Here is a 15,210-nt window from a genome sequence, read left to right as displayed (position 1 = left end):
GTGAAGGTGGCAATGTTCTTACACATCTACCGACATTGTCTTTACAGATATTACGGGGTCACAAATTTGGGAGACGCTGTTGAAGCAGCCTTGGTAAATGTCTGTGTTGCATTTTCAGGATAGTACACAATGCTGCTATTTTGTATATGTAGTGGAGCAAGTGTTTGTGGACATGGTACTAATCAAGCTAGCTGCTTTTTCCCATCAGGCTTTCAATCTACTATCAAGTTTCTCATTGTTGGAGTTGCACGCATTCAACTAAGTGGGAATCTTCCAAGACTCTCCTGACTTGTGCCTTGTAGATTGTGAACAGGCTTTTGGGAATCAGGTAGTGAGTCGATTCCTGCAGAGTAGCTAGCCTCTGGCCTACTTTTATATCCACACTACTTATAGTTCAATTTCCAGTCAATAGTAGCCTTCAGGATATTGATAGTGGAGGCCACTGACAATGGTTGGATTCTGTTTTCTGGAGATGGTCTTTAGATGACATTTGTGATTTACAAATGTCACTTGCCACTTATATCTCCAGGTCTGGGTATTGTACAGGTCTTGCTACATTTGGATATGGATTTCTTCAGTCTCAATATTATGCATTCAGCAGTCATCTTCATTTCTGACATTATGTTGGAGGGAGGGACATTGATAAAGCAGCTGAAGATGGTTGGGCCTAAGACATTACCCTGAAGAACTCCTGCAGGAATGTCCTGGAGCTGACATGAATGACCACAAGAAACCATAACTTCCTTCTTTATGTCAAGTATAACTGAAGAGTTTTTCACCTGATCCCCACTGATTCCAGTTTTGCCAAGGTTCTTTGATACCACACTCAGCCTCACTTAGACACAAGCAGGCACTGTTGCAGATTTGGTTTTAACAAGAAAGAAGTTTATTAAGCAAATGAGAAAAACAAATTCAATAAAGCAGGCTATTTATTAATTACATAAAGATGTTGAAAGACACAATAACTTATAATGCCACTAATCCCAAAAAAACACTCCTTTGGAGATCTCCAAAATATCCATGAACAGTACCCAAAAGCAAGCCTTGCAAAATAGTTATACCAGCAAAACTCACCTTCTCCAACCTCTCTACAGGTTTAACTTAACTGGGACTTTCACTCTCAGTTTGGAAAATCTGACAGCCTCTTTCTGGAGCTTTCATACAATTCAGTCTAAACGTTCTCAGCTTCAAACAAGCTCTTCAGGGTTTTCTCCAAACCATCCTGGTCTGATACAATTAGAAAAAGTCTCACTCTAATGCAATCTATTTTATTTACCTTCTCCCTTTCACAGAAGTAGAACTTTAGAAAGCCATCTTCATTTAAGACTTTTGCAGAATTACCCTAAACTGAAACTATAAACTATTACTTTCCCCAAGCAACAGGTATTTATCTTGAGCTTAAAACAAAATCAAAGTCCAGATATTTCCAGCTAAAACCATGATGCACAATTGTTTACATTGTTCAGTCATAAACTCTCTTTAATATAAATAAAAATCCTTTAGTCCATGAGGCTACTTCTCTTCCAAGTTGCTTTGAAGTAAATCACTATAGCTACAGAAATGCTTAGAAATGAATCACTAAGTAGTTTACAAATACAGAAAACACCATTTGGAACTAATTCAAAAATTCAAACATCCAAGCTTAAAAATGATATCATAGTCAATGGACATCCCTCACAGACGAGGATGACTCTCTTCCGCACTCAGGGTGAGTCAGCAGATAGTTGTACAGACCAATACAGCTACCACAGCCTCAGCTACACTGTGGCAGATGGTGGTTACGGGAATGGGTGAGTGGGACATTGGTGTGGCAATGCATTCCTTTTGCTGTCTTTGCATAGCTTCCATTTCAAGTCTCAAAGTACCCAGTGCCTTTCTGGCTGCTCCTCCTCCACTTTGGTTGACTTGGGCCAATGATTCCCAAGTGTTTGTGGCAATGTCACATTTCGTCAATGAAGCATTGAGGGTATCACTAAAGCATTTCCTCTGTCCACCTGGAGCTCGCCTGTCATTTCAAAGCTGGGGAGTCATAGGTCGGTCATGCAGATGACATGCTCAGCCCATCATAGCCAATCAATGGCGTCAGTGCCTTGATGCTGGGGATGTTTGCCTAGTCAAGGACACTGATGTTGGTGCATCTTTCTACCCAGCAGATTCACAGGATCTTGTGCAGGCAGTGTTGGTGATACTGCACCAGTCTTGAAGTGTCTGGTGTAGACAGTCCACATCTCAGAACCATACAGGAGTGTGGGGACCATCACAGCTCAATAACTAATTATATCAGAACATATAGAAAATCACATACCTGACATTACAGGTGATCAATCCTACCAACACCAATGGACAGATGCATCAATAGAAAACAGCTTGAAGAGGAGGTTGTGTGGTAGTCTCTCTTATCAGTTCTTTTATCATCTGCTGCAGACCCAATCTAGCAACGATAACCTTTAAGATTTGACCAGTTTGTCAGTCGTAATGCTGCTAAGCGACTTTTGGTGCCAGACACTGACATCCCGCACCATTCTACACCATTGTCACACTCTGTGCTTCCTCAGGAGGTAGGTTCCCTTGCCCACCTTTAACCAGATGCTATGAGACAGGGTCCAGAGTCAACACTGAGATTTCTCAGGATAACTCCCTCCCGACTGTATACCACTGTGCTGCTACCTATACTGGATTTGTCCTACCAGTAGAACAGGACATACCCAGCGCACAGTGAAATTGTTGTCTGGGACAATCACACCTTACAATACAGACAACTCTTTCAATTTTGACATCAGTCCCAGAGTTTAGTAACGAGGGCTTTACTGAGTTGACAGGGTCGAGTTTGCTTTTGTTGTCTTGGCTACTATTAGATGGTCTGTCCAGTTTCATTTCTTTCTTCAAAATTTTAGCGGTCTGTCACAATAGAATGCTAGGCCATTTCGGAGCACAACTAAGAGTTAATAACATCGCTTTTCAAGTCTGACTAAGAATATTGATATGTCATTCCAACTTGAAACAAAGTGCAATTTATCAACTACAAAGCACAGAGAGCAAAAGTAAAGGTAAATTTGCCATTGTGATTGAGGACCAAAGGGCTGCTGACTCATGTGCACGCAGTGGGGGCAAGCACGGCTACTGGTGGTGAGTTTAACATGAGGGTTACCATATCTCAGGAAAAAGGTGAGGGTGAGGAGGAGGGATCTTCATGGTGTCCTCCAATTCTTAATAAATAACTGGCTCTACACCTCAACAGAAGCTGTCACAGGATATCCATGGAATAAAAATTAAACAGATTTCCTGACAGAGAGCTGCAGAATTGAACTGAACATTTTTGGTTGTACAATTCTTTATTGCTTTGGTCAAATAAAAGCAATATATTATTGTTGGCACAGTTATGACATCCAACTCAACCTGCCAACAATTTTGTTCAACCCTTTCACTGCTCTGTACTTGCCCAACTTTCAATCTTCAGTAGACCAGAGCTTCCCATTTTGCTTAAAATGGAATTCCTTTCCCAATCAATGACTTCAATTGAACAACACTAGTGGTAACTTTAATGACATCCCCTTAAGTCCAGGGCTTCAAGGCCTACAATGTCTCACTTTCAAAGGCCAACTGTCACTTCCTTCTCTATCCAGAATATAATTTGGAGATGCCGGCGTTGGACTGGGGGTGTACAAAGTTAAAAATCACACAACACCAGGTTATAGTCCAACAGGTTTAATTGGAAGCACACTAGCATTCGGAGCATTGCTCCTTCATCAGGTGGTAGTGGAGGGCTCAATCCTAACACACAAAATTTATAGCAAAAATTTACAGTGTGATGTAACTGAAATTATACATTGAAAAATTGATTGTCTGTTAAGCCTTTCATCTGATAGAATACAGTGATAGTTTCACTTCTTTCATGTGTAAATCACAAAACCTTTTTTTTTAAAAAGTTGCATTCTCGGGTTAGCTGTTAGCTATGGTGATAGCTAGACAATATGTTGAAGGTGTTGGCCCCTTGGATTCTCTGTCTATGTCATGATATTTAGATTGAACCTAATCTAAAAAGTGAGATAATGGAGTTTTTCATGAATGCATGCAGTTGTTGAGCAAAGTACAATGTAACCCTGAAAGTACAAATTCACCCCACAAAATATATATGTGCATGTGGGTCTTTGTCTGTCTGTGTCTAGATTGGGGGTTGAGAGTGTGAGAAAGTGTGTGTGTGTGTAGTCAGTGTCTTAAGTCTGTGAGGGGGTGCGTGTGGGAGTGTGTGCCTGTCAGGGTGTGAGTGGGTGTCTGTGTGCGTATCCGTGTATATATGTGCCCGTGTGTATAGGAGTGCCTGTGTGTGTGTGTGTGTGTGTAGGCGTGTCTGTGTGTGTGTGTAGTGCAATGGTGGTCACCTGTAATGTGACATGAACCCAAGGTCCCGGTTGAGGCCCTCCCTATGGGTACCAAACTTAGCTATCAGCCTCTGCTCAGCCATTTTTCACTGCTGCCTGTCCCGAAGTCCACCTTGGAGGGTGGTCACCCGAATGTCCAAGGTAGACTGTCCTGGAACACTGAAGTGTTCCCCAAATGGGAGGGAACACTCCTGTCTGTTGATTGTCGTGCGGTGCCCATTCATCTGTTGTTGTAGCCTTTGCTCGGTTTCCCCAATGTACCATGCCTCAGGGCATCCTTGCCTGCAACGTATAAGATAGACAACGTTGGCTGAGTCACATGAGTACCTGCCATGTACAAGGTGGGAGGTGTCCCCACGCGTAATAGTGGTATCTATGTCCACACTTTGACACGTCTTGCAGTGCCTACCGTGACAGGGCTGTATGGAGTTGTCCTGAGAGCCGGGCAGCTTGCTATGAACAACGTTCTGTTTGAGGTTTGGCGGTTATTTAAAGGCAAGTAGTGGAGGTGTGGGGAAGGTCTTGGTGAGGTGCTCATCCTCATTGATAATGTGTTGCAGGTCACGAAGAACATGGCGTAGTTTTTCAGCTCCTGGGAAATACTGAAAAACGAAGGATACCCTGTTGGTTGCAGCACGTGTCTGTCACCTGAGGAGGTCATTACGGTTCCTTGTTGTGGCACATCGGAGTACCGACACCCCCACACACCCTTACACCCACACATAACCCCTCACAGACTTAAGACACCCTGCACTCATTACATACACACACATACACTTTCTCACACTCTCAACCCCCAACCCAGACAGACAGACAGACAGACAGACAGACACACACACACACACACACACAGACAAAGACCCACATGCACACATATATTTTGTGGGGTAAATTTGTACTTGCAGGGTTACATTGTACTTTGCTCAAAAACTGCATGCATTCATGTAAAACTTCGTTATCTCACTTTTTAGATTAGAATCAATCTAAAAATCATGGCATAGACAGAGAACACAGGGGGTCAACACCTTCAACATATTTTCTAGCTATCACCATTGTTAACAGCTAACCCGAGAATGCAACTTTTTAAAAAAAAGGTTTGGTGATTTACACATGAAAGAAGTGAAACTATCACGGTATTCTAACAGATGAAAGCCTTACAGACAATCAATTTTTCAATGTATAATTTCAGTTACATCTCACTAAATTTTTGCTATAAATTCTGTGCGTTAGGATTGAGCCCTCCACTACCACCTGATGAAGGAGCGACATTCTGAAAGCTAGTGTGCTTCCAATTAAACCTGTTGGACTATAACCTGGTGTTGTGTGATTTTTAACTTTTTCCAGAATAGCCTGCCTACTGCTGAATCTTTCATTCAAAATTGACTAATTAGGACAGCCTTTTGTCCTCAATGTATAATGCATTATCTTACCCGCAAACTGTTCTTTGCATTCTATCTATATCAAGACCTGCTCACCCATCTTTACAAGCCTATAAAAGTTGCTGGACTATCTCCAATGCCTCCAACTTAAAATTTTCATCCTTTATTTAAACTCCTTTGTGGCCTCACTCCCTTATCTCTGAGACCTCCTTCAATTAAACAATCCCCAAGTCCAACAATCCTTCCCCACAATCATAAGAAAAATCCTGATTTAATATGCATTAAATAATAATTATCCTGAAGGTACTTCCACCAGTTCCCACTTGGCAATCAATTTGATTTTTGAGGCAAGGAACTAACTGATCTGAGAAGAGTAATAAATGTTGCACATGGAAACAGGATGTAGGGTCCAAATTCCACACTGCACAGGTTTGTCTCTTCAGTTTTCGCTTTTCAGAGGGGAGGCTCAGGCTTTGCCAGTCAGACATTTGTGAACATAATCTCCTTGTTAAAGAGTCATCTAGATTCGAAACAATAGCTTGCTCTTTCTCTATGGATACTGTCTGACCTGCTGTGATCTCCAGCAGTTGTTATTTTCAGTGCAGATTCCAGCAGCTGCAATAATTCATTCCTATCCTTCCCCACATCTCTGCATGCCAATGAATGGCCATTATGCAACCCATCATGCTTTTGACCAGCAAAGTTCTAAAGTATTAGGATTTGCTGCACAAATCCTTCTAATTTGCAACTTCTTCATATCCTTTAAGATTCTTTCATGAAGACTAGTTCTTTAGAAAAGCATTTCAAATGTTAATCTTTTGATGAGTCCTCCAAATGTTTGTTTCAGTATACATCTAGATTGTGATTTTATTTGTTCTATGAGGGCGTTGCTGGCTAAAGCAGCATTTATTGCCCATCCCTAATTAGCCAGAATGCAGATAAATGTGGTCTGGAGTCATATGTAAGCCAGACCAGGTAAGGATGGAGGTTTCCTTCCCTAAAGGACATTAGTGAGCCAGTTGGGTTTTTCCAATGGTCGACAAAGGATTCATGGTCATCAGTAGAATTTTAATTCCAGATATTTATTAAATACAAATTCCACCAACTGTCATGGCAGGATTAAAACCCAGGTCCCAGATCATAACCAGAGTCTCTAAACTAGCAGTCCAATGATAATCCACTCAGCCTTCACCTCCCCTCGGTGAATCTATTTGGGCATTTTTCTATGTTTCATAAATGAAAATCTTCTCATCTGTCTGGCTTAAGGGGCAACATGTTGGGAGCTTAACTGCATACAATGACTATGATGACCCACATCACCTTTAGTAGCATAAATATACTTCCTCCTGATCAGAATTGTTTTAGGAAATATTTTAATATTAGTTGGTAATTAGTTATAACAATGGGACACCACAAGACACATAATAAAAACAAGACAATTTTGCCCAGAATTTGTGACTGATGATGGTAAGACACCATCACTATTGTGAAACTGACACTAACTTCGATATCTACACATGCACAGTTAAAAGCAAAAATTCAGAAGCTGATATTAGAAATACCCTGATCATCCATAGGGTGCACTGTTGCAGTACTGCAGATGCAATTCAACACAAATGTTAACATTTTATGTACAGCACTATTTAGAGCACAAAAAACATTTCAAATGTTAATTTGTTAATTGAGATTTAACTGAATTTTTAATCCATGTCCAAGTCATTATAACTAAACAAGCCACGTGATTTTTGGTGAAAATAATTTGTTGTATATTTGATGTACAAGACAACTAAATGTTTTTAGGATCAAAAACAAAAGATTTCAGGACCAAGTATGGTCACCACAGTCATTTCAAAAACCCTAACACATTATGCATTAAATAATAATTATCTTGAAGATACTTATTATTCACCAGTTCCCATGAGTCAATTAATAAAGGAAGTGTTCAGATCAAATTTGATTTTGAGGCAAGAAACTAACTGATCAAAGAAGAGTAATAAATATTTCACATGGAAACTGGATGTAGGGTCCAGATTCCACAATATACAGGTTTGTCTCGAGTATTTGCTTTTCGGAGGGGTGGCTTAGGTTTTGCCAATCAGGCTTGTGTACAATCTCTCTGCACCAAAACTGAGAAAATCAATGTGCAGTCCTTCTGTAAACAACACTGACATCCTAGGTCCAGCCAACACCATCACTGCCACTCCTGGGGTGTAGGAAATGGTGGAGGCGTCAGACACAGATCGAGGAAGACAAAGAGACATGGAAGACAACAATCTCTCCCTCAATGCCAACAAAACAAAGGAGCTGGTCATTGATGTCAGGAAGCAGACTGGAGGACATGCCCTTGTCTGTATCAATGGTGCTAAGGTGGAGGTGGTCAAGAGCTTCAAGATCCTAGGAGTAACTATCACTGATCTATCCTGGTCCATCCATGTCAATGCTACAGTTAAGAAAGCACATCAACACCTCTACTTCCTCAGAAGGCTAAAGATATTCAACATGTCCACAATGACTCCAACTAATTTTTAAGAGATACACAGTAGAAAGCATCCTATCTGGATGCATCCCTGTTTGGTATGACAACTGCTCTGTCCAAGGCTGCAAGAAATTACACATAATTGTGAATCCAGCCCAGCCTATCACAGAAACCAGCCTTCTTTTCATTGACTCTATCGACACTTCCCACTGCCTCGGGAAAGCAGCCAACATAATTAAAGACCTCTCCCATCTTGGTTATACTCTCTTCCACCTGTTCCACCAGAAAAAGGTTTGAAACACATACCAATAGATTTATGAACAGCTTCCTCCCTGTTGATACCAAACTTATGACTGGACCTCTCATTTATTAGAATTGAACATCTCTGCATTTTCTGTATAGCTGTAACTGTAGATTTTGTATTCTATTCCAGACCATACGCCAAACCATAGCAACACAACGGCTGGTGGAAGAGCACCTCATCTTCTGCCTAGGAACCCTCCAACCACAAGGGATGAACTCAGATTTCTCCAGTTTCCTCATTTCCCCTCCCCCCACCTTGTCTCAGTCCCAACCCTCGAACTCAGCACCACCTTCCCAACCTGCAATCTTCTTCCTGACCTCTCCGCCCCCACCCCCACTCCAGCCTATCACCCTCACCTTTACCTCCTTCCACCTATCGCATTTCCAACGCTCCTCCCCCAAATCCCTCCTCCCTACCTTTTATCTTAGCCTGCTTGGCACACCTTCCTCATTCCTGAAGAAGAGCTCATGCCCGAAACATCGATTCTCCTGTCCCTTGGATGCTGCCTGACCTGCTGCGCCTTTCCAGCAACATATTTTCAGGTCTGATCTCCAGCATCTGCAGTCCTCACTTTCTCCTATTCTATTACCCTGGTGTACTTATATAAAATATAACTTGTCTGGTTAGCACACAAAACAATACTTTTCACTGTAATTCAGATCATGCAACAAAAATAAATCAAATCACATCAAATCAATAGGGGCATATAATACTTACATAAATACCCATGTATTGAGAGAGAGAATAAAGGTTGATGTGGGCACCATTTTCCACATTACCTTGTGGATTCTTTTGATAGCAATGTCATGCATACAGGGTGGGTGCATCTTAGTTTAAAGTAAGTGGCTCAAGAACATTATCCATGTAAAAGCTGACAGCTACATTCACAGAAATATTTTGCCTGAAAAATACTGATCATAAGTTTGACTTTTATATGAATAGACACAGTGAGAAGTAGATTATAACATGTGATTTTACTTCTCAATTTGCGCTCTCAAAAATGTTCAATCTGATTGGCTTCTTAACCTGCTTAATAGAGAAATTGATGCTCTAGGTCCCTTTAAAATATTTATAGAAAACATTCAACAAGATCAGTTGCTGAATATAAATTCTGGGCTATGATTTAAAAAGGTAAAGTAAGTTGAATAATTTTATATTAAGCAATTAGAGTTTTTAACTAATTGAGTTTTTAACTAACCTAAAACTATATTTCATCGTCTCAAAACTCTCATTTATCAAATAGTGAAGAAACCCATATTCTTTCCTGCTACAGAAGATGGATGGAAGTCAAAATATAAATTTAGCTGTACTGTTCTTCGTAGAATACAGAATCTTAAAGCAAATTAATACAAAAATCAATTGTTAAGTATGAAGACAGGCAACTAACAATGCAGCAATACCCTGTCAAATGTGTAACTGAAACAAAGTCCTGTATCCTTAAACAGATCAGTGCTGCTGATATCCACGTTACAATGCCAAAAGAGGACATCTGTATTGAATCGTAAAAATATCTCCAACTGTTGACTAACTACAAACAAATTAAATTGCTTGCTTTTAGCTCTACAGTTCAGCTTCCACTACACCAAATACAATTGGATAGTGGCAACAACAGGCACATAATTAAAGCTGTCTTTCGTTTGATCTTTCCAAAACACTAACAGAATACATTCTAATGGTAAACAATTATAACTTTCATTCTAGATGTTACAATGTTGCAGAAAATCTGTTGTAAAATTATGAAAGGTTTACAGTTTGAGTCTCTCCAATAAATCATTGCTGAATCTTTATCATCTTGGAATCTGGGATAACTCAACAGCTTCTACAATGACATCGGCAATATGAATTCATCAAAACTAATCAATGTTGCTGGTTTAAGATAATTCAAAATCTCTCAAATGTGCAACATGTCAGGAAATGACGAGATTAGTAAACTACTTGTGACAGAGCCAACATAACTCTCACATTGTGACCTAAATCACTGCTACAGATTTGTGTATTTTACCTAAGAGTAACTATTTTCATCCATTTTCTCTAAGAATACTTAGGACTATGAGCAGAAACTTTGAATACCTTTTTTGCATTACAGATGAGAAAATTCTTATTTTACAATTAAATATACTTCATATGAAATTATTTCTAACTCTGACCTATAATACTGTACCATAACTGAATTTGAATTTACTTTTAAATTTACCTTCGCAGAGAATTTCTAAAGATTGATTTCAATGTGTTTTTGGTTTCGAGGTCTGCAGTTCAAACTGATTTACTTCAGTGTGGCTAAGTTTAAAATCCCTTGTGAGAGCAAAATGTGAAATTTAGACATCAGTCTTTCTGCAAAATTAATGGAGTACATGGGGAAAGAAAAGTTTTTTTTATAAAGTATCCTAAACAACTTTTACCTAGCATCTTGACCTCATGTGCCTTTTATTATGTGATCCTGCCAATCAAAATATAAATCCAAAAAGTAAACCAAAACCTACAACCAGTTACAATGGTAAACTATTACTGACATCATTTAGCCTTCAAATTATTTGATAATTCCTCAACTAGCAAATTTTAAAGAAAGGACAGTAATAATCTTGAAGATCACATTAATATGTATGAGTATGTGGAAAATTTATAAAAGAACCTTACATGGAAATTTGGTGACAAACGCTTCTCTAATACTTTAAACAGAAAGAGATTTTATTTGCTTAATTGATATGCAATAAAGTACGCTGACCAATTCAAATAATTGATGAATTAAAAATTCTGTAACATTTAACTGAAATAAGTTAACTTACTACATTTTTTATTCAAAACAAAGATCCCAGACAGCAACTGAAAACATAATACGCACTAAGTCTTGCACTGGAATCTCAAAGCTTGTAGTTTGACAAGATGAAGTTACAGTACAGAATACACAAATAACCTTCTGGTAACCAGACGTAGCATTGGTGACACTCTTTCAAAAAGGAGCAGCATGATGTTAACAAGGATTTAGGGAGTGGGGGTGTGTAGAACAAGGTTGGTGATGAAAAAAATCACTCCGAAAAGAAACAAATAAATAAGACTGTCTCAACAATAGACAAATGCACTGATTAACTGTTAAGTCATCACCAATCTAAAGAACTTCACATAACATCTGTCAGCAAGTTATGTTTGAAATGACATTGCATTGGTAAGATTAAACTGAGCACTGCAAGTCATTCCTGCTGCCCATATGCTTCATCTGTAGATGAGTTTGTTCTTTTTCTCCCTTCACTGCATTTGTAATGCTGTCTAAATCCCCATGAGTCATATAACTTAAAGCTGGTCCTTCTTTATGCCAGGAAGAGTCCACCACAAGTCTTTTGTCGAAAATCCACAAGGATAGGCTGTCCCACTTTGCTTTGTATATCATGATGTCACAAGCCATGTGATTCAGCTTCTCCAGTAAGAGTACATGAAGAGTTTAAAGCTTATGCTTTTTGGATTGTGTGAATGCTTCATTCGCCTCACAAACAACCACAGAACCACAAGTGCGGTGCAACTTTCTCTCCAGAACGACAAGAGAACCTCTGGTTCTAAATGGTTAATCTCCGCAGGTCACTACCAGCCACCAAGACCAACTCTGTCAGTAAGTGCCTGCTAACCACAGCCTTTACAGTAACTACTTGCCCATCAAATGTTTATTTGTCTTATTTGCATGTTGTATGTTATTTTGTGGCCAACAAGTAAATGACATCAAACAGCTCACCTAAGCACCGCTGGCAAGCTCTTAAACTTCTCTGCAATGGTTATATTTTCAGTTTAAGACTTCGAGGGACACCAAAACCACAAGCAAAAAGTATATTTGAAAGTAGTAGTATGGCATCTAACAGCCTGTTCAGTTCAGTCACATCATGTCAGCAAAATTTCTTCTGGGGTAAGTACAAATCATATATTCCCTTACATTAGAAATGGAATTTTACTATAAATATTTCCATTTTGTACATGCTTATATAACCTAATAATTTGATGATTAATACTAAACTTTGCTTCACAAGCTTACTTATGCAGTAAAAGTGAGGCAACTGAAAAATAAAGCAGTTATGAAACTGACTGGATATTTTTAAAACTCAATAAAAGCAAATTTATTCCAAATAGTAAGGTTTTTGGTTTCTTCACATTTAGATGTAGAACAAGATGACTTAAAATTTAAAGTATGAAAAATGCTTTGTGGAAAGGACATAATGCCTATTTGTCACTAGAGGACTATAACCTATCTTTTCCCATCCAACATTTCTGTGGCGTACATTTCTTTCGGGATAAAGAAACAGAACATATTACAAACAAATTGAAGATGGTCTATAAAACATGTCGATAATAATATTTTAGTTTTAACTTTGTATTACAAAAGAGAATGAGGATAATAAGGATAAACCTATTTATAAATAAGTTCATTCAATCATAGCAACACATTATATTGATTACTACTTTGTATAGGAAGCATACAGAAGTTTTTTGATATTTTTATTATGGATTTGTGAGTATGTGGCTGACCTGGTTTTACTGCTTAAAATAGAATATACCTGCCAACCCTTAACAGTGAGGACACTGTACTCACTGACTACTAAAGCATTTAGAATATTTGTCAAATAATTGAACTTAATTTTAGAACTAGTAGCATGTTTTGCACGCCTACAACTATATTTAATCTCAACATCAACTGACGTGATTAAAAGTAAATAACCAATGTCTTCAAAACGTATGGCCCTGATGAAGCGCATTTGCCCGAAACATCGATTTTCCTGCTCCTCGGATGCTGCCTGACCTGCTGTGCTTTTCCTGCACCACTCTTAATCTTCACTCTTCAAAATGTGTGCCCAGAGGTTTAAATCCTTGACATATCTTAACAATAAATGGGAACTCTTTTGGGAAGCAATATAGAGTCACTTTTAATTAAAATGAATGCAATTTATCTGCACTAACCATATCAAACTAATAATGATTAAAAATCACCAACAGTAAATGAATAAAATTAGTGGAATGTCAAGATTCTTGCTTTAAAAAAAATTAAAAATAGAAACATTTCATAGAATTTTCCTAAGAGACAATGTACAATCACATCAAAAGAACCTATGGTGTTGTTTTCAACTTCCTGCAGGTATTAGGTTATTCTTCTGCTTCACATAAGTAATCACATTGAGATTTCAGATTTTACAATTTTCAGAGAATAAGAAAATTTTCTGGAACATCAAGAAATAGTTTAAATTTCATAATAAGCCAATGTGTTCATGTGAAAATAAATCACAAAGTGACAATACTGATTTATTGTTCATATTTTACAAGTGATCTGTTGAACTTTTTATCTCACAACTGAGGACTTACACGCATTGCAACACATTTTTTTTTAAATCTCAAGTATTACTTCTACTTCATACTTGTGCATTCATAGCCTGATTTTCCAAAGCAGAGAAACCCCAACTAACAAAGACAGGTGGTAAAATGTCACAAGCACATTGTTTACTATAGGTAAGATAACATGTCAAGGAGAAATCCAGTTTGTGAATCAACTAAATGACTAATTACACACAATGCCAAGATAGTCCCTTCTTTTCTTCTATGCCTCTCTACTAACTTCACAGTCATACATGCCTATACAATGTTAGGTTATTGCATAATTAAGCACTGCAGCAACTTTTATCCTTCCTGCCATATTCTACAAAGAGTGCACAATTAAAATGTTAGTCCTGGTCAGTTGCTTGATATATTGTAATTAACATAGCTCAGAGTTATATTTGGTATTACTAACAAAGTAGTGGATCCAAAAATAAATTCAGTCCAGTTGAGCGCTAAAGGAAAATTAAAGAAAAAGGAAGCATTTGTTATAAAACAGGTGCCAAATCTTCACAGAATTATAAACTGTTTTTGTAAGTCACTGTGAATAACATCCGCTGAGTAGCTGGGCCACATTATTTAAAGGTCTACAACAGATAATGCTGATTTACAGCTGTGAATATTCTATTTAACTAGAACTTCCAAACAACAGTTGGAAAGGCTTGTTTCTTGGATCCAGCTAGAATAAAAACTTGTAATTTTGAAAAATAGGTTTACATAGTAGCTTCACAGAAATGTATTATTTCATGCTTGAAGTCAAATTCTAAATATGCTTAATGCATAGAGTATCAATTATTTATTCTATAATTTAAAATTAAATTATAAATACACAGCAAGCCTTAAATGTTAATTCTCCACTATTCCTTCGAGATGAAGAGACTGTAAATTACAAGCTGGATATTAAATGATTTTGAATGTTACGATAAAAAATATTTCTTGTTCCAGAGCAAAATTTTTACTTATCTTCTTGCAGAACCATCAAAAGATGTACTACAATATTTACACTCCCATCCCCCTGTAGAGTACTCAGCTGAGATAATCTGTAACTTCTGTTAAGGCCATATAGGATAAAGAACTAAAATTTGAAACAAATAACTTATTTGACAAATCAGGCAATATGTATGAAACACTTGGGCGTGAAATTATATTATTTAATAAAACAGTAGTACACTGCTAACAGTTTATTAATAAATTAAATTCACAAACATACTAACACAAGATTTTGTTAAAATTGATGATAATCAACCTTGATCTCGAGTAAGTGCTGGCTAGAATTTTAATAGCTGAATCCATGTTAACTCTGCCCAGTACCCTAAACAACAAATGAGTTAC

At 38.0% G+C, this 15,210-nt stretch overlaps 2 protein-coding genes across 6 annotated transcripts in view; one reads left to right on the top strand and one right to left on the bottom strand.

The window, feature by feature from the left end:
• Positions 1–15,210, bottom strand: part of supt3h (SPT3 homolog, SAGA and STAGA complex component) — a 425,992-nt gene that overhangs the window by 353,599 nt on the left and 57,183 nt on the right. The gene's annotated exons all lie outside the window — the stretch shown is intronic.
• LOC140463289 (runt-related transcription factor 2-like) overlaps positions 12,024–15,210 on the top strand; it is a 155,010-nt gene continuing 151,823 nt past the window's right edge. The window contains exons 1-2 of the mRNA XM_072557051.1: positions 12,024–12,136; positions 12,309–12,424. Coding sequence (XP_072413152.1) covers positions 12,367–12,424 — 58 coding nt within the window. The 5' untranslated portion in view covers positions 12,024–12,136; positions 12,309–12,366. The remainder of the gene's footprint in view (positions 12,137–12,308; positions 12,425–15,210) is intronic.

Source organism: Chiloscyllium punctatum, chromosome 3 (assembly GCF_047496795.1).
Source record: "Chiloscyllium punctatum isolate Juve2018m chromosome 3, sChiPun1.3, whole genome shotgun sequence".
NCBI classification, from domain to species: domain Eukaryota; kingdom Metazoa; phylum Chordata; class Chondrichthyes; order Orectolobiformes; family Hemiscylliidae; genus Chiloscyllium; species Chiloscyllium punctatum.
This window is presented reverse-complemented; position numbering and strand designations above follow the sequence as displayed.